The sequence below is a fragment of the Stigmatopora nigra genome, chromosome 4 (genome assembly GCF_051989575.1).
Source record: "Stigmatopora nigra isolate UIUO_SnigA chromosome 4, RoL_Snig_1.1, whole genome shotgun sequence".
NCBI classification, from domain to species: Eukaryota; Metazoa; Chordata; class Actinopteri; order Syngnathiformes; family Syngnathidae; genus Stigmatopora; species Stigmatopora nigra.
In genome coordinates, this window is record NC_135511.1 from 2,204,201 (window position 1) to 2,224,099 (window position 19,899).

At 47.4% G+C, this 19,899-nt stretch overlaps 1 protein-coding gene across 4 annotated transcripts in view; it reads left to right on the forward strand.

Annotated features, from left to right (window-relative positions):
* ak8 (adenylate kinase 8) overlaps positions 1–19,899 on the forward strand; it is a 62,892-nt gene that overhangs the window by 32,856 nt on the left and 10,137 nt on the right. For 3 of the 4 annotated variants that reach the window (XM_077715333.1, XM_077715334.1, XM_077715336.1), the window contains 3 exons: positions 1,722–1,796; positions 2,701–2,788; positions 6,173–6,250. In XM_077715333.1, coding sequence (XP_077571459.1) covers positions 1,722–1,796; positions 2,701–2,788; positions 6,173–6,250 — 241 coding nt within the window. The remainder of the gene's footprint in view (positions 1–1,721; positions 1,797–2,700; positions 2,789–6,172; positions 6,251–19,899) is intronic. The other variant, XM_077715335.1, reaches the window with a different exon arrangement.

Sequence of the window (19,899 nt, forward strand, 5' to 3'; positions counted from 1 at the left end):
AGTCGTTTCTGGGCCTTCTTCACTAAAACTGTGGTGTTTGTGGACCAGGAGAGCCTATCCGTGACGTGGACTCCAAGAAATTTGAAGGATTGGACCCTGTCTACACATACTCCGTTAATGAGGAGTGGGGCCAGGTCTGTGCTGCGCTTGCGAAAGTCCAGGATTATTTCTTTAGTCTTTGTGGTATTCAGTGTAAGATTGTTCGCCGAGCACCAAGAAGACAGTTTGTCGACCTCGTCTCTGTAAGGTGACTCATCCCCGCCTGAGATGAGTCCGATCACAGTGGTGTCATCGGCGAATTTGATGATTGAGTTTGACTGGTGAGCTGGTGTGCAGTCGTATGTGTGCAGGGAGTACAGGAGAGGACTCAGTACACAGCCTTGTGGTGAGCCAGTGTTCAGTGTAATGGAGGAAGAGAGGTGTGGACCCATTCTGACAGTTTGTGGTCGACCATTTAAGAAGTTCTTTATCCAGCAGCAGATTGAAGAGGATAGTCCAAGGTGGTAGAGTTTGTCCTTCAGGATGTCCGGCTTGATGGTGTTAAAGGCTGAGCTATAGTCTATGAAAAGCATCCTCACATAGTTCCCCTGGTGCTCCAGGTGGCTCAGTGCTGTGTGAAGAGCCACGGCGATAGCATCCTCAGTGGACCTGTTTTCTCTATAAGCAAACTGGTGCGGGTCAACTGAGGGGGGGATTGTCTTTCTGATGTGTCGGGCCACCAACTTTTCAAAGCACTTCATGATCACAGGCGTGAGAGCAACAGGCCTGTAATCGTTCAAGCTGCCGATGGTTGGCTTTTTGGGGACAGGAATGATGGTGGCAGATTTTAGGCAGGCAGGAACGATGGATTGTTGCAGGGACCGATTGAAAATGTCCGTGAAGACTCCTGCCAGCTGTTCAGCACAGGCTTTGAGCACCTTGCCAGGTATTCCGTTTGGACCAGCAGCCTTCCTGGTGTTCACAGACTGCATTTCCAGTCTCACTTCCTGTTCCTGAAACTCCAGTGTATTGTCGCAGGGTGGTGGTGGGAGTGTTGACACTTGGTTTGATTTGTCAGATTCAAAGCGGGCAAAGAAATGGTTCAGTTCCTCCGCTAGTGAGACATTCGCGTTTACAGACATAGCATTGTTCTTGTAGTTAGTGATATGTCGTATTCCCTGCCACATCTTCTTTGGGTTGTTTTCTTTGAAGTGCTCTTCGATTTTCGTAGTATATGCTGCCTTGGCCTTCTTTATGCCCCTTTTCAGCTCTGCTCTGGCAGCTCTATACTTTCTTTTGTCCCCCGATCTGTAGGCGGTGTTACGGCATTTGATAAGTAAGTGCACTGCATTTTAACACAGAAAGATTTTGTATGCTTTATTCTTTTTAAGACATTAATAAATCATTTTCTAATAATGATATCTACATTTTGTGTGTTTGTTCACAACTTTCATACAATATTGGAACTCTTTGACCAATTTTAAAGGGTTTCGTTTGTAATTGTGTGAGGACCGTAAAACAAATTAGAGAATTTACATATAAAGTACTGCTCTATTTACGAAATGTTTAAGTTACACAAAGAGTTCTGTAACCAATCAATTTCGTAAGTAGAGGTACAACTGTATTTCAAATAAGTAGCACAACGTGTAAGAAGACCGTCAATGGCTGTCAATGACTTCGGGTTAAAGGATGTAGTAGTAATAGGTGCAAAACGCTTTTGTTGTTGCCTTTTTGTGCATCAGGGTTTTCTTCCTGGAGTTGCTTGATGAAGTCTGTTTTCAAAGAAGTACCAAAAAGCACTCCCCGACTAATACCAGGTCAGTTACAACACAACATACAAATGAGAACCAAAAAAAGAGTCATTTGATTGTTTGGCACACATGTACAGTCATACCTTGAGATATGAGCTTAATGTGTTCCAGGACCAAGCTAGTATGTCAATTAAGTTCTATCTCAAATCAATGCTTCCGATAGAAATGAACTAAATACAAATTAATTTGTTCCTACTAGTCGGTATGATGTTTAATACTAGTGGTTATGATGTATAATACCAAGAGTTCACGGATGAGAGAGAGAAAATAAGAGAGGGGCAGAGAGAGAGAGTGACTTGTCGGGTGAGCTCATAACATAACATAAATTTATAACCTAACTTGAACAAACTTAGATTCCTATACACACAAACAGTGTTAATCTTACATTATACTAAATTTAAACCTTGTGCAATGACCAAAGAGGTTGATGTATTCCACTACGACTTTCGAGGCGAACGTTCTGCTTCTCCATACATATTGGCGAGCCAGTTTAGTCATGCGTACACTACTCATGTTTTTCGATTATTTCGTGCTTAATATCAATTATCATCATACGCCTTTTCTTCGTATTAGGGTTTTATTGCACCAGCTTGCTTTGGACCCATTGTGTTTCCCTTAATAATGCACTGACTAACGCAAAAACAAAAACACGAAAGAAAAAAATGCAACACTATGGCCAGTAATGATAGAGATCTTTGCACGAGGGACATGTGGCTCATATCTCAAAATTGTTCTCGTATGTCAAGCCAAATATTGGCTCGGAATTTTACACATCCCAAATTCCTCGTATGTTTGATGAACTCGTATGTTAAAGTATTACTGGATGTGAATAAACTATATAAGAATCAACGAATGAATAAAAAACATTCTCTGTCCAGTCATGTTTTGAGCTATGTCACTTTCTTTGCAGCGTTCATGTGCCTACCACATTTGACGAAAACATGCGCACAGTGTCGTATGCCATCGAAGTATACAGGACGCAGACTGCAGGCCTGCAGGTACACACGGGTCACTGGGGCCCATTGCTCATCACCTTTGAGTGGGAACAGTTGGGGCGGGACATGTGTTGTATGTTCACACATACACACATACACATACACATACACACATACACACATACACACATACACACACACACACATACACACATACACACATACACACATACACACATACACACATACACACATACACACATACACACATACACACATACACACATACACACATACACACACACACACACACATACACACATCCACATACATACATACACACATAAACACACACACACACACATACACACATACACACACACACATACACACATACACACATACACACATACACACATACACACATACACACATACACACATACACACATACACACATACACACATACACACATACACACATACACACTTACACACATACACACTTACACACTTACACACTTACACACTTACACAGTTACACACATAAACACATACACACATACACACATACACACATACACACATACACACATACACACATACACACATACACACACATGTGCAAGGTTTACATACACTTGTGAAGAACATAATGTCGTGACTCTTGAGTTTCCAGTTATTTCTACAACTCAGATTTTTCTCTGATAGAGTGATTGGAACAGATTTGTCACAAAATGATTCATGAAGTTTGGTTCTTTTATGATTTTATTATGGGTTAACAAAAAAAGTGATCAAATTTACTGGGTCAAAAATATACATATAGCAACACGAATTAGCAATTTTGGTGACTCAGAAAGTTGTCAGTGAACTGAGCTTCATAGCATGACCTCTTAACTTGTGAGTGATTATGAGTGACTAAAGCTGGTGACTTTTCTGAAGCCATCTAAATTGGGCTCAATGGATAAAAACGCCCACAAACGCTACAATGGGAAAGTCAAAGGAGCTCAGGATGGATCTGAAAAAACCGAATCCTTGACTTGAACAAGTCAGGAAATTCACTTGGATCCATTTCAAAGCAGCAACAGGTCCCAAGAGCAACAGTGCAAATAATTGTTTGTAAGTATAAAGTGCATGGCACTGTTTTGTCACTGCCACGTTCAGGGAGAAAACACAAACCATCACCTGCTGCTTCTCTCTATCTCTCTCCCTCTCTCTCCCCTCTCTCTCCCTCTCTCTCCCTCTCTCTCCCTCTCTCTCCCTCTCTCTCCCTCTCTCTCCCTCTCTCTCTCTCCCTCTCTCTCCCTCTCTCTTCCTCTCTCTCCCTCTCTCCCTCTCTCTCCCTCTCTCTCCCTCTCTCTCCCTCTCTCTCCCTCTCTCTCCCTCTCTCTCCCTCTCTCTCCCTCTCTCTCCCTCTCTCTCCCTCTCTCTCCCTCTCTCTCCCTCTCTCTCTCTCTCTCTCTCTCTCTCTCCCTCCCTCTCTCTCTCTCTCTCTCTCTCTCTCTCTCTCTCTCTCCTCTCTCTCTCTCTCTCTCTCTCTCTCTCTCTCTCTCTCTCTCTCTCTCTCTCTCTCTCTCTCTCCCTCTCCCTCTCTCTCTCTCTCTCTCTCTCTCTCTCTCTCTCTCTCTCTCTCTCTCTGCCTCTCTCTAGCTCTCTAGCTCTCTCTCTCTCTGCCTCTCTCTAGCTCTCTAGCTCTCTCTCTCTCTCTCTCTCTCTCTCTCTCTCTCTCTCTCTCTCTCTCTCTCTCTCTCTCTCTCTCTCTCTCTCTCTCTCTCTCTCTCTCTGCCTCTCTCTAGCTCTCTAGCTCTCTCTCTCTGCCTCTCTCTAGCTCTCTAGCTCTCTCTCTCTCTCTCTGCCTCTCTCTAGCTCTCTAGCTCTCTAGCTCGCCTTCCCATGAGGAAGCAGAACCGGGGGACTCTGGGGCAGACTGTTTTATCTGTAGGGTTGATGTCACCGAGGTGGTTAAAAAGCTCCTCGGTGGCAAGGCATCCGGGGTGGATGAGATCCGCCTGGAGTTTCTAAAGGATCTGGATGTTGTGGGGCTGTCTTGGTTGACACGCCTCTGCAGCATCGCGTGGACATTGGGGACAGTGCCTCTGGATTGGCAGACCAGGGTGGTGGTTCGCCTTTTTAAAAAGAGGGACTAGAGGGTATGTTCCAATTTGCAGGGAATCACACTCCTCAGCCCCTCCGGGAAGGTGAATTCTGGGGTTTTGAAGAGGTGGGTCCGCTGGGAGGTAGAATCTCTAATTCAGGAGAAGCAGTGTGGTTTTCGTTCTGCCCGGAATCAGTGGATCAGCTCTACACCCTCAGCAGGGTCCTCGAGGGTTAAAGGGAGTTCCCCCAACCAGTCGTCATTTTTTTGTGGACCTGGAGAAAGCGTTCAACCGTGTCCCCCGGGCAGTCTTGTGAGGGGTACTCCGGGAGTAGGGGGTTCCGGAATCCCTGTTGCACCCGATTCCAGTCTCTTTATGACCAGTGTCAGAGTCATAGCCGGAAGTAAGTCGAATACATTTCCAGTTGGGATTGGACTCCGCCAGGGCTGCCCTATGTCACTGATTTTGTATATCACTTTTATGGACAGAATACCTCGGCGCAGCCGTGGCGTTGAGGTGGTCTGGTATGGTGGCCTCAGTATTGCATCCCTGCATTTTGCGGATGATGTGGTTCTGTTGGCTTCATCAAGCCATGATCTCCAACTCTCGCTGAAAGGATTTGCAACCGTGTGAAGTGGTCAGGATGAGAGTCAGCACCTCCAAATCTGAGACCATGGTCCTCAGCCTGGAAAAATGTGGCATGCCCTCTCCGGCTCATCGACCAGGTCCTTCCCCAGGTGGAGGAGTTTATGTATCACGGGTGAGGGAAATGGAGCGGGAGATTGACAGGCAGAGCGGTGCAGCGTCTGCAGTGATGCAGACTCTGCACGGATCCTTCGTGGTGAAGAAGGAGCTGAGCCAAAAGTCAAAGCTCTTTTTACGGTCATCCAGGGGGGTGCTCGGAGTAGAATTTCTGCTCCTCCAGATTGAGAGGAGTCCGATGAGTTGGCTTTGGTATCTGATTAATGCCCCCTGGACTCATCCCTGATGAAGTGATCCGGGCCTGTGCCACCGGGAGGTGACCATGGGGCCGACCTCGGATGTGCTGGAGAAACTATGTCTCCTGACTGGCCTTGGAATTGTCCCAGAAGAGCTGGATGAAGTGGCTGGGGAGAGGGAAGTATGGGTTTCCCTGCGGAAGCTGCCACCCCCGCGACCTGACCTTTTATAAGCAGAAGAAGATGAGATGAGACATTATCATCTTTCATTAGCATCTCATCATTTTTTTGTATTGCAGTTTCTGAATTTACCAACAACATTATTATAGTGCCCTATTGATATCAGGTAGTGCAACAATGATTGATACATATACAATAGTGCCAACAACTTTCTATTTGTGTTTGTGTTTTAAGTGTGTGTTTCCAGATGCTGTGCACGTGGATGCCGATCAGGATCCTCAATCTGTCTTTGACGCCATTGACAAACAACTGGTTATACAAACACACTCACACTGATAGACAGAAGCACACAATGTTTGTCTCACATTATCCTTTATTTTGGCACTGTGTTTTGATTTTGTATGCAAGAAAGAATAGACAGTGGCACCCCAACATACGAGCATTTCGAGATACGAGTAAAATTTTGAGCAAAGAGAGAGGCTGTTTATCATTGTAGCACACATCACATTTGCCGCATCTCTTTCGTGTATAACAGATATCTACGAGCACTGGGCAGAGTTTTAAATTTTTTCAGTGTTTTTTTCCGTCACTGACCGTGAATGGCGGAGCGATTGGTACGAGGAGTATATATTACTTTTCGTTGGCTGCTCATAAGAACATCAAGAGCACCGGCTCGCAACTCCCTCTTTGTAATGTCTCTGCGAGCACTGGGTGGAGCGTTGCATTTTTTTCTCCTTAGCCTGTTAGCTCCCGTTGGCGGAGCGATCACTAGTTCAAGACTACTTCTCATTGGCAAGTGGTCGTGCGTTTTCCTATTGTGAGCACATTTGTGTGCATCATTTTTGGATTATTATTGTCAGGAGTCGCTGGATTGCCTCCTGACATGACGTCACGATAATTATCAGCTGTGACTAATTACGTGATTAGATTATTTTTGGTATTTAAGCATTATGATTTTCTGTGAACGCCGTTGGATCGTCTGATGTAGTACTGGTTTAGTTCTGGTTTGTTTCCTGTTAATCCTCGTAGTCATTGCTGTTTCCATTGACGCCACGCCGCATGTTCTTTTCGTTTGTAATGAGTGGTCAAGCTAAGTTGTTGAAGTTATGTTACCCCGTTTATTAAATCAACCTACAAGAGCTACAGATCTGCCTCACCTTTCCATTCCTTCGGCGACTCTGCATCTGGGTTCAACTTCCCCTCCGATCGCGTCGCACTATGCGGCGGCGATCGTAACAGCACGATCCAACCAATATGGACCCAGCGGAGCGCCACCCACGCTCGCGCCGACGCACTCGGCGACGCAAACCATCCACCTCGAAGACACCGGACTGCTTGGAATGTATAAGAAACCCCTCAGAATCGTTTAGGAATTTTGTAATGGACACACCGTGGTGCGGGGCTCTCAGGCACATCATTTCTAGAGATGAGCCACAGCTGGTAGAAAAGTTAGAGCCGCAGCGTACTCATACGCCTCACCACTGCTATGCACGTCGCCCTGGGAAGCCTTTACCGTTTCATCATGATGCCCAGGTGCGTACAACCACCAGAGAGCGCCCAAGTTACCTTATGCCTATGCCCAGAGGAATTGATTCACCATGGAGGGAGCCTGAAGATTCTGGTGAGGAGGACATCATTGAGGAAATTGATTTTTTCGCTGGCGTTTCGGAATCTGATGATGAATTCTTTGACCAATTCGGACCCCGAGACCTTCCACTGGAGGAGGATTATCCCGATTGTTTCCCCGATAATTCCTATTACAAATACCCCGACCAGCAATTACAGAGTGGGCTAACCACCAATTATGGGGCACGACGTGATGGCGGGGGTGCTGTGCAATCCTCCCAGAGGAGGCGCCGAGCGCCACGCCGTAGAGCGAAGCGAAAGCAATGCCTGGACACACTAACCACTGTCCAAGTTACTCGACCGACCAAGCCTTTCCAAGTGCCCGAAGTCACTCGGCCGACCACGCCTGTCCAAGTGGCCGAAGTCACTCGGCCGACCACGCCTGTCCAGGTGGCCGAAGTCACTCGGCCGACCACGCCTGTCCAAGTGGCCCAAGTCACTCGGCCGACCACGCCTTTCCAAGTGCCCGAAGTCACTCGGCCGACCACGCCTTTCCAAGTGCCCGAAGTTACTCGGCCGACCAGGCTGTACCAGCAGCTCCTAAGGACTATGCAGCCCTCCCCGTTCCAAGTGGCCGAAGTCACTCGGCCGACCACGCCTGTCCAAGTGCCCGAAGTCACTCGGCCGACCACGCCTGTCCAAGTGGCCGAAGTTACTCGGCCCAGCGCGCCGTTTCAAGTGCCCCAAGCTCCTGTGCCAAGGCCACGCAAATTACTCCCGTTGCCTTTGGGATCGCCGGTCGCACCCGTACCGAAGCCACGGATCAGGTTTCTGGTGACGGACGGTCATTCTAGCACCGCTCTCCCAAGCACCGCTCTCCCAAACACCGCTCTCCCAAACACCGCTCTCCCAAGCACCGCTCTCCCAAACACCGCTCTCCCAAGCACCGCTCTCCCAAGCACCGCTCTCCCAAGCACCGCTCTCCCAAGCACCGCTCTCCCAAGCACCGCTCTCCCAAGCACCGCTCTCCCAAGCACCGCTCTCCCAAGCGCCTGCCCGTCCAGCGCCTGCCCGCCCAGAAGTGGCGACGATGCTCCGGCGCTCGAGGAAGACGGGGCCGGCGACGTCGAGAGTGGTATTTCGCCGGAGTCCCTGGAGGAAGGGGCTGGCGACGTCGAGAGTGCCAATTCGCCGGTGCCCCTGGAGGAAGAAGCCGGTGACGTCGAGAGAGGCAATTCGCCGGAGTCCCTGGAGGAAGGGGCTGGCGATGTCGAGAGTGCCAATTCGCCGGTGCCCCTGGAGGAAGAAGCCGGTGACGTCGAGAGTGGCAATTCGCCGGAGTCCCTGGATGAAGGGGCTGGCGACGTCGAGAGTGCCAATTTGCCGTTGCCCCTGGAGGATGGGGCCGGTGACGTCAAGAGTGGTAATTCGCTGGTGCCCCTGGAGGAGGAAGCCGGTGACGTCGAGAGTGGCAATGCGCCGGAGTCCCTGGCAGTAGGGGCTGGCGACGTCAAGTGTGGTAATTCGCCGGAGTCCCTGGAAGGAGGGGCTGGCGAGGTCAAGAGTGGTAATTCGCCGGAGTCCCTGGAAGAAGGGACTGGCGACGTCGAGAGAGGCATTTCGCCGGAGTCCCTGGAGGAAGGGGCTGGCGACGTCGAGAGTGCCAATTCGCCGGTGCTCCTGGAGGAAGAAGCCGGTGACTTCGAGAGTGGCAATTCGCCGGAGTCCCTGGATGAAGGGGCTGGCGACGTCGAGAGTGCCAATTTGCCGTTGCCCCTGGAGGAAGGGACTGGCGACATCAAGAATGGTAATTCGCCGGAGTCCCTGGATGAAGAAGCCGGCGACGTCGAGAGTGGCAATTCGCCGGTGCCCCTGGAGGACGGGGCCGGCGACGTCCAGAGAAGCAATGATCCGGGTTCCTGGGAGAGGAGGGTTGTCCACCCCCCGAGCAAACAGGGTAAGGTGCCCGACCGTACTAAACTTCTAATATTTCCTGAAGGCAGGCAGTTTGGCAAAGACTTAAGGGACCAGCTGGGATGCCTGCCGGACCGATCCTCAGCCTCGTCTCGTATCCGGCCTGCGCGGACGCCCGCCGGATCGACCACAGCCTCGTCTCGTTTCTGGCCGGCGCGGACGCCCGCCGGATCGACCTCAGCCTCGTCTCGTTTCTGGCCGACGCGGACGCCCGCCGGACCGACCACTGCCTCGTCTCGTTTCTGGCCGGCGCGGACGCCGGCCGGATCGACCACAGCCTCGTCTCGTTTCTGGCCGACGCGGACGCCCGCCGGACCGACCACTGCCTCGTCTCGTTTCTGGCCGGCGCGGACGCCCGCCGGACCGACCACAGCCTCGTCTCGTTTCTGGCCGGCGCGGACGCCCGCCGGATCGACCACAGCCTCGTCTCGTTTCTGGCCAGCGCGGACGCCCGCCGGATCGACCTCAGCCTCGTCTTGTTTCTGGCCGGCGCGGACGCCCGCCAGACCTGCCACTGACTCATCTCGTTTCTGGCCGGGGCGGACGCCCACCGGATCGACCACAGCCTCGTCTTGTTTCTGGCCGACACGGACGCCCGCCAGACTTGCCTCTGCCCCGTCTTGTTTCTGACCGGCACGGACGCCCGCCAGACCTGCCACTGACTTGTCTCGTTTCTGGCTGGCGCGGACGCCCGCCGGAGCGACCTCTCCGTCTGTTCTTGGGTTGGTGTGGAAGACCACCGGACTAAACTAGTTCTCCCACCCACCCTCCCTGCTTGTTCCCGTTTCTCATGTTGTAATTGACCTAGGGACGTCTAGAATCCGTCCCTTAGAGGGGATGTACTGTCAGGAGTCGCTGGATTGCCTCCTGACATGACGTCACGATAATTATCAGCTCTGACTAATTACGTGATTAGATTATTTTTGGTATTTAAGCATTATGATTTTCTGTGAACGCCGTTGGATCGTCTGATGTAGTACAGGTTTAGTTCTGGTTTGTTTCCTGTTAATCCTCGTAGTCATTGCTGTTTCCATTGACGCCACGCCGCATGTTCTTTTCGTTTGTAATGAGTGGTCAAGCTAAGTTGTTGAAGTTATGTTACCCCGTTTGTTAAATCAACTTACAAGAGCTACAGATCTGCCTCACCTTTCCATTCCTTCGGCGACTCTGCATCTGGGTTCAACTTCCCCTCCGATCGCGTCGCACTACGCGGCGGCGATCGTAACAATTATGAACGGACTACAAACTCAAACAACCCTCGATATTGACTTAAAGTCATTGTGGAGGCCGGGCAAACAGAGAAAACCCGGCCGGGAGAAGTGTGTAAAAATGTAAAACAAAATTAGAATAAAATTTTGTGTATCCTATTTTTGGTGCTTTTTCAGAGAGTTGGAACGAAGTAATTTGGTTTTAGTTCATTTCAATGGGAAACGTTCGTTCGAGTTACGAGAATATCAACATACGAGCTCAGTCCTGGAACAAATTAAGATCGTATCTCGAGGTACCACTGTATGAAGGAAATATTCTTTAGTTTTATTTCATCAAATCCAAAAATGTCTATTCGTTAAATTCAATCAATAAAAGGATCATGCTGAATTTTACTTGAAATAAATGTGTTGCCTGTACACACACACACACACTGAACCCTTGCAATCTGCTCGTTTGTAAGTGTTAATCCAGTGTTTCAAGAATTTAGGTCTTAACACCAAAGTAAACCGATAAAATAAATAAAATCTAAAAATATTTCAACTACGATGGAACTGGCAATTTGACCTCCATAGACTTTTGGACCAAGCCACTCAATGTTTAATTTCACTTCGGTCCCCAAAAGCAAACATTAAATGACCCTGGCCGGATGTTTGGTCGCCCGGACGTTTGTTCGCCGGACGTTTGTTCGCCGGACGTTTGTTCGCCGGACGTTTGTTCGCCGGACATTTGTTCGCCGGACATTTGTTCGCCGGACGTTTGTTCGTCGGACGTTTGTTCGCCGGACGTTTGGTCCCCCCGTTGGTCCTCGGTCTTTTGGTCGCCAGTCAAATGGTGACAGAGAGTAAGTACTGTTGAAAGCAGCTCTCAACAAGAGTTTAATATCTAAATATCTCCTGTTGATTCATGACAGAGAGAGGTTAATATCTAAATATCTACTGTTGATTCATGAGAGAGAGGTTAATATCTAAATATCTACTGATGATTCATGACAGAGAGGTTAATATCTAAATATCTACTGTTGATTCATGACTGAGAGGTTAATATCTAAATATCTACTGTTGATTCATGACTGAGAGAGGTTTATATCTAAGTACTGTTTAATATCTAAGTATTGTTGAAACCAGCTCTCAAAATTATATTCACAAGAATTGAATGTCTAAATATCTACCACTACTACTTTAGATGGTGATTTTTATCAAACAAATATAGAATGTAGATATTTAGATATTAAACTCTTGTGAATATAATTTTGTTAGCTGGTTTCAACAGTAGTTAGATATTAACCTCTGTCATGAATCAACAGTAGATATTTAGATATTAAACTCTTGTGCATATAATTTTGAGAGCAGGTTTCAACAGTACTTAGATATTAAACAGTACTTAGATATTAAACAGTACTTAGATATTAAACAGTACTTAGATATTAAACAGTACTTAGATATTAAACAGTACTTAGATATTAAACAGTACTTAGATAGTAAACAGTACTTAGATAGTAAACAGTACTTAGATAGTAAACAGTACTTAGATATTAAACAGTACTTAGATATTAAACAGTACTTAGATATTAAACTCTCATGAATCAACAGTAGATATTTAGATATTAACCTCTCTCTGTCATGAATCAACAGTAGATATGTAGATATTATACTCTTGTTGAGAGCTGTTTTCAACAGTACTTACTCTGTGACCATTTGACTGGCGACCAAAATACCGGGGACCAACGGGGACCAAACGTCCGGCTGACCATACGTCCGGCGACCCTTGGACGGCTAAGCTAATTTATCTGGAAATGTAGTTATGCTTTGAATGTTTGTGAATATCATAGAATAGCTTTTATTCCGACTTTTTTTAATTTGATTTGATTTATTTAATAAGGGACAGCACATATTTATGAACATTGTAAGATTAGACAAAGTCTCTTTGCAAATACTTGCTCATATTGTATTAGTTTTTGTAAGTATAACAGCATCGTAGTCATCCTTATGGCTGACATGTCACCATGAACACCCAACTGTCTGAATGAATAATCAATCTTAGTCTTGTGATTGGGTTGACATGTCAGCACAAATACTCAACTGCCCGACACTGATCAATTACTTTTTGCCCTGCAAATGACTGAAACATGTCTGTCCAAAGTCCAAGTGACAACTGTCAGTTTTGCCTGTATTTAAGACACACTCACTGGTCATTCGACTAGAGTTGCAAGAACATCACGCTGAACAGGACTCCACTGCTAGAGCTGTCACTCTCCACTTTGCAGTTTCAGTAATAAACCTATTTACTAATTGAAATTGATCTCACTCTTTCTTGACTTGCTCCTGAAGTTGTATTTTCAGACCTAACATATTTTGGTGCCGAAACCCGCGACCCAACAGCCAACAATTGCCGGAGCGACGACGGAGCACGACGACAGCATCCTCCATTGAAAAGATCAACCCGACGGCTGTTCACTCGCCGCTCCGGTGATCTGGTGACGGGTCCCCCGAACTGGAGCAGGTTCGGAACGAGAAAGATTGTGAGTTCACCCTTTGATTTCTGTCTCCGTGAAGTGTGATAATTTGAATTAGTATTACCGCTGCGGTAGTATTAACAGTTTATGGTCTGGGACCACCTTGCATAGAACGTAATAGTTTTTGGGTCCGGGACCGATGCAAGTAAAACAAGAATAAGCAAGAGACTTATAGTCTTGGTCTGTTAATAGAGTCAGGAACTCAGCTAAGACAAAGTCAGGGACTTTTTGGTCTTGGTATATTCAGAGATATTGGGTGAATCACAAAGTAGAGATCAATTTCGGGTAATTTAGAAAATAATTGTTGTTTAAACTATTAAGTAAGTGATTAATATGGGTCAGAAAGCAACAAAAGGGGTGGGTTTATTGTCAGACTGCAAAATGAAAATCGGAGAGTTACCGGATGTGAAATATATGCAAATGCATTGTATGGGAAGTTGCCTGTATCTGCCAAGATGGGTGAAGAAACATGGCTTCTTTCCCAATTTGAAGGATATGGAAAGTTTGATGAGCTTAGAAAGGGAATTGATAAGGGAAAGGGAGGAAAGAAGAGAAGAGAGGAAGTTGAGAAACAGTTGTTGGTGTAGAAAATATGGAAAGAACAGTGTGTGAAACGTCTAAACGACATCGAAAAAAAAAAGAAAAAGAAGACTGGGCAAAAAAAAGGTCTCATCACCACCATAAAAATCAGCGCGGAAGAGGAAACCAACGTTCATCGGAGACCGACACACCCAGAAAACGGCCAAGCTGCTGAAAGATTGCCCAACTCTCTTCCTCCAGCGGCGCCGCCCACCGGTCCCATCTACCCTTCCCTTGTAGGATTGGAACGCCCCCCCGGATATGATACCGCGCGCTGACGACACCATTGTGTCACCAGGCCACACCAGATCTGGCAACTCCTACCGACCTCAAAACTCTGGAGAATATTGGAACGGAAGAGGAGCTCCACAATCCCCTTCACAAACGACGGTGACAGAAACAAGAAATGTTGAAACCTACCCAATGATGGCTGTGGCGAATCCAAGGTGGGGGGAAAAACAACAACCACCCACCCTATTGATCTACCGACCCTGGACCGAGGCCGAATGCCTGGAAGCATGCAAGGGACTCGGAGATGTGGAAGAAAATGCGGAACAATGCCAGATTACCACAAGGATTCTGCGACAGCCCAACCATATTCTCCACAGAGATCCAGAGATGCATGAGTTACCATCCACATCCGGAATCCACACAAGTCCTCATCTATGTGGACGACATCCTAATTGCAAGCCCAACAGCAGAAGAAAACCAAAAACAGTCCATCAGAGTGTTCCAACACCTGGATAAGACGGGGAACAAGGCCTCGTTATCTAAGCTTCAATTTTGCCAGATTGAAGTCACATTTCTTGGACATGTCTTGTGACAAAAAGGTCGAAGGCTAACAGACAACAGGAAAAAGGCCGTCAGAGATGCCCCCAGACCCAAGACCAAGAAGCAAGTCATGGCTTTCCTCAGGTTAGCCAACTACTGTCGAGGATGGATCCTTCACTTCGCACAAATTGCCCAGCCACTACTGGACCTCATGAGTGACAAAGACCTAAACGTGTCAGATCCTGTAGAATGGACTCCAGCTGCTGAAGAAGCTTTCAACACCATTAAACAAGTCATACTAGACTCATCCGTCATGAGCCTGCCAGACTACACCAAGCCTTTTGTTCAAACCATTGACTGCAAGTCAGGATTCATGACGTCTGCCCTTCTACAACAACATGGTGCAAAACTACGCCCCATCGCCTTCTATTCAAAACGACTGGACGCAGTAGCACAAGCCCTCCCACCATGCGTGCAAGTCATATGTGCAGCAGCCATGGCCGTCCAAAGTTCCGCTGAACTCATACTCTTCCATCCACTAACCCTACGAGTGAGTCACGCAGTTGAAATGTTATTAACCCAGACCAGAATTGCATTTCTATCTCCAGCTCGACACCTGTCCCTCACCGCAACATTGCTCTCACAACCACACCTCACCGTTCAAAGATGTAATACCCTGAACCCAGCCACACTTTTGCCCACCGAAGAAGATGGAGATCCACACACTTGTCAACTAAGAACCGAAGAGAATTACAAACCAAGGCCTGACCTAAGGGACAACCCACTGCCCACCGGACACATTATCTATGTGGATGGATCATCATCAAAAACCCCTGACGGAAAAAAACACACCGGATATGCCATGGTGACTCAAAACGACACCCTCAAGACAGGACGACTCCCCGGCAACTGGTCTGCACAAGCCGCAGAAATAGTGGCCCTGACAGAGGCCTGTAAACTATTCCAAGGACAAGACGTAATGATGTGGACAGACAGCCAATATGCATTTTCAACAGTCCGTTTATTTGCTGGACAGTGGGCTAAACGAGGAATGAAAACGTCCAATGGATCCCCAGTGAAACACGCAGAGCTTCTCCCAGAACTCCTCAAAGCGGTACAACTACCAATGAAGCTGGCTATCTGCAAATGTAAAGCACACACAGCGGGACAAGACCCCGTCTCATTGGGGAACAAGCGAGCAGACGAGGCAGCCAAAGAAGCCGTACACTCTGCAAACTTCAAGACGGCTATCTCCACGGTGGAAAGACACAGCCCAATCCCTGCTGAAATCCTAAGAGATATGCAAAATCATGCCCCAGAAAAAGAAAATCTGCAATGGGAAACAGAAGGAGCCACACAACACAAGAACGGACTCTATGCAGTAGAAAACAAGCCATGCGTCCCACGATCATCGTTTGAAGTAATTGCCAAATTGAGCCATGGGAGGAGCCATGTCTCAACAGGAGGGATGATCAGTATAGTACAGCAAACAATGCATGTTCCCAGAGGTCTCCAAACCTACTTAAAAAACTTTTGCAGAAACTGTCTCACCTGCTGTCGACACAACTCTCAAGGCAATGAATGACCCAAGCGCGGAACAAGGCAAACAGGAACATATCCCTTCGAGGTTCTGAACATGGATTTCATCGAACTGAACCAAAGTGGCACATACAAGTACTGTCTTGTGATCATTGACACACTTTCCAAGTGGGTTGAGATATGCCCGTCAAAAAAAGCTGACACCATGACAGTCCCAAAAGCCATATGCAAAAGGATCATTCCAAGCCATGGAAAACCACGAGTAATTTGGAGTGATAATGGTGGACACTTCGTGAACGACGTGATCCAAACTATGGGACAACATCTTGGAATCAACCTGAAATATCATTGCACCTACCACCCCCAAAGTGCTGGACTCGTCGAAAGAACCAATGGAACAGTAAAACTCAGACTCAGAAAAACCGTGGAAGACACAGGAAAACCATGGCCAGAATGCCTGAGCCTGGTAAAAACCTATATGAGAATCATTCCAACAGCACAGGGATGCACACCATTTGAGGCAGTGAACGGCAGACCTTTCCACTTACCAATGTGGGAAAAAGATCTAGTGGTAGAAGAGAAAAGAGAAACAGATCCCCTCACTAAGTGGTTATGCAAAATGTTCCAAGAAAGGACTGTGATAAATGCAAATCATCTGTCGACATCTTCTCTGTCTCCCACAGAGGAGGTCCTGTCCCTAGGAGACCTGGTACTCGTCAAAGTGATAAAAAGAAAGTGCTGGTCTTCTCCACGTTGGGACGGACCTCACCGTGTGATTTTGTCCACCCCCACTGCCGTCAAAATCGAAGGAAGAGACACCTGGATACACCAGTCCCACTGTAAACAAGTACAAGAATGAAGTGGCAAGTCATCATCATCACTGCTCTGTGTTCCACCACATGGGGGGACCTACCAGAACCTTGGTACACTCCCACTGGAGGAGAATGCCCCACTAGCTGGTTCCGGAAACAATCAGGGGCCCTCCAGATCTGCATCCCATTAACCAAGACACCCATCGTCGTTCAAATCCCGTTGCTCACCCTACAGTTATTTTTATTGGTACCTACAAGCGAACGTTTCAGTTTTTATTGTCTTAATGTGCTTTTCATGGCCTGAAAATCACGTTTTGGCCAAGTATGATAGTTTTCATTGTAACTTAATTTCTATCACTTAGAATGATGCCAAATAAAAAACTTACATGAATCGGACGATTTTACACTATATACACAGTAACTATGTGTCTCTGACTTTTTTTGGCAGCAGGGGAACATGTAAGATTAGACAAAGTATCTTTGCAAATGCTTGTTCATATTTTATACGTTTTTGTAAGTATAACAGCATTGTAGTCATCCTTATGGCTGACATGTCAGCATAAACACCCAACTGTCTGACTGAATAAACAATCTTAGTCTTGTGATTGGGGTGACATGTCAGCACAAATACTCAACTGTCCGACACTGATCAATTACTTTTTGCCCTGCAAATGACTGAAATGTATCCACACTACCACATCTAACAGCTTCTACTCTCTCGACATTGTCGGGAATGATTCTGCCAAGGTAGCTGAAAGTCTGAGAGAACAGTCTGAAGATATCTGCCCAGCAGCACCAGGACAGGAACAACAAACATGGCCATTACATGTCACCCTGAAATTCATGGGAGACCGGACGACACTTGGTTAAACCAATTCTCACAGTTGCCCACTCAACGAATCATAATTAACCACGTATATGCAACTCACCTAATGGACAACCCATTGCCCCCCAGACACATTGTCTATGGGGATGGATCATCATCAAAAACCCTGGACGGAAAAAAACACAACGTATATGCCGTGGTGACTCAAAAAGACAACCTCAAGACAGCATGACTCCCCGGCAACTGGTCTGCACAAGCCGCAGAAATAGTGGCACTGACAGAGGCATGTAGACTATTCCTAGAACAAGACGTGACGGTGGAAAGACACAGCCCAATCCCTGCAGAATTCCTAAGAGAAATGCAAAATCATGCCCCAGAAAAAGAGAAACTGCAATGGCAAACAGAAGGAGCCACTCAACACAAGAACGGACTCTATGCAGTAGAAAACAAGCCATGCGCCCCACGATCATTGTTTGAAGTAATTGCCAAATTGAGCCATGGGAGGAGCCATGTCTCAACAGGAAGGATGATCAGTACAGTACAACAAACAATGCATGTTCCCAGAGGTCTCCAAACTTACTTCTTTTTTTTTGCAGAAACTGTCTCAACTGCTGTAGACACAACTCCTAAGGCAATGAACGACCCAAGCATGGAACAAGGCAAACAGGAACATATCCCTTCTTGGTTCTGAACATGGATTTCATCAAACTGAACCAAAGTGCTGGACTCGTTGAACAAACCATTGGAACAGTAAAACACAGACTCAGAAAAACCATGGAAGACACAGGAAAACCATGGCAAGAATGCCTGAGCCTGGTAGAAACCTAGATGAGAATCATTACAACAGCACAGGGATGCACACCATTTGAGGCAGTGAACGACAGACCCTTCCACTTAACAATGTGGGATAAAGATCTGGTGGTAGAAGAGAAAGGAGAAACAGATTCCCTCACTAAGTGGTTATGCAAAATGTTCCAAGAAAGAACTGTGATGAATGCAAAATAATCTGCCGACATCTTCTCTGTCTCCCACAGAGGAGGTCCTGTCCCCAGGAGACCTGGTACTCGTCAAGGTGATAAAAAGAAAGTGCTGGTCTTCTCCACGTTGGGACGGACCTCACCGTGTGATTTTGGGCACACCCACCGCCGTCAAAATCGAAGGAAGAGACACCTGGATACATCAGTCCCACAGTAAACAAAGTACAAGAATGAAGTGGCTACTCATCATCATCACCGCTCTGTGTTCAACCACATGGGGGGGACCTACCAGAACCTTGGTACACTCCCACTGGAGGAGAATGCCCCACTAGCTGGTTCAGGGAACGATCAGGGGCCGCCCAGATCTGCATCCCATTAACCAAGACACCAATCGTCGTTCAAGTCCCGTTGCTCAGCCTACATCATACTCACTTGGGATTACACAGGACTGACTCCAGTTATTTTTATTGGTATTTACAAGCTCCCAGAGTCTGAGTGGTCTGGCCAGACACCTGGGACCAGGCCCTCTTCCATACAGGCTACAAAACCATCACATGGCCCCTTTCCAAAGAAGCTACCACCATGACCGCTAACTTCACCAAGTTAGCCACCACCATCAAAGATGGTGAACATACGCTGGAGCTCACGACCAATATCCAACAAAAAGGCTGCATCAACCTATGCCTCCGACCGGACCGACCAGGAAAAGACCCCCTCTTTCCTATCACCATCCGCACTACTAGTCCAGCCATGGTCCCCAAAGTGATTGGTGTGAACCCCTTCGTAAGGCCATCAGCCACACGCCCACTCAAAATCCATCCGGCAGGAACACTTAAGCCCGAGGAGATACACCCAATTCTTGCCCATGTCCAAACACAAGAAGAAAACGACTACCACTCGATGATGAGGAACAGTTGGTACAGATATGCCGCACTCACGGCCCGCGCTACAACCAATGAGAGTTGTTATGTCTGTTCCCTCATGCCCACTGCCGTAGCCCAACCACTGCTATGGGCCAAACTCCAGAACGAAGAACTCGCCAACCACACCTACAACTGTATCCTGGGTAATCCGAAAGAATCCTGTCCAGCAAAGCTCGACCGTCTACACACCATGATCGCAGTGCCATTAGCAGCTACAGTCAATCCCGCAACGTATGTCCAGTGCAACAACCGAACAGACTGTTATCCATCCTG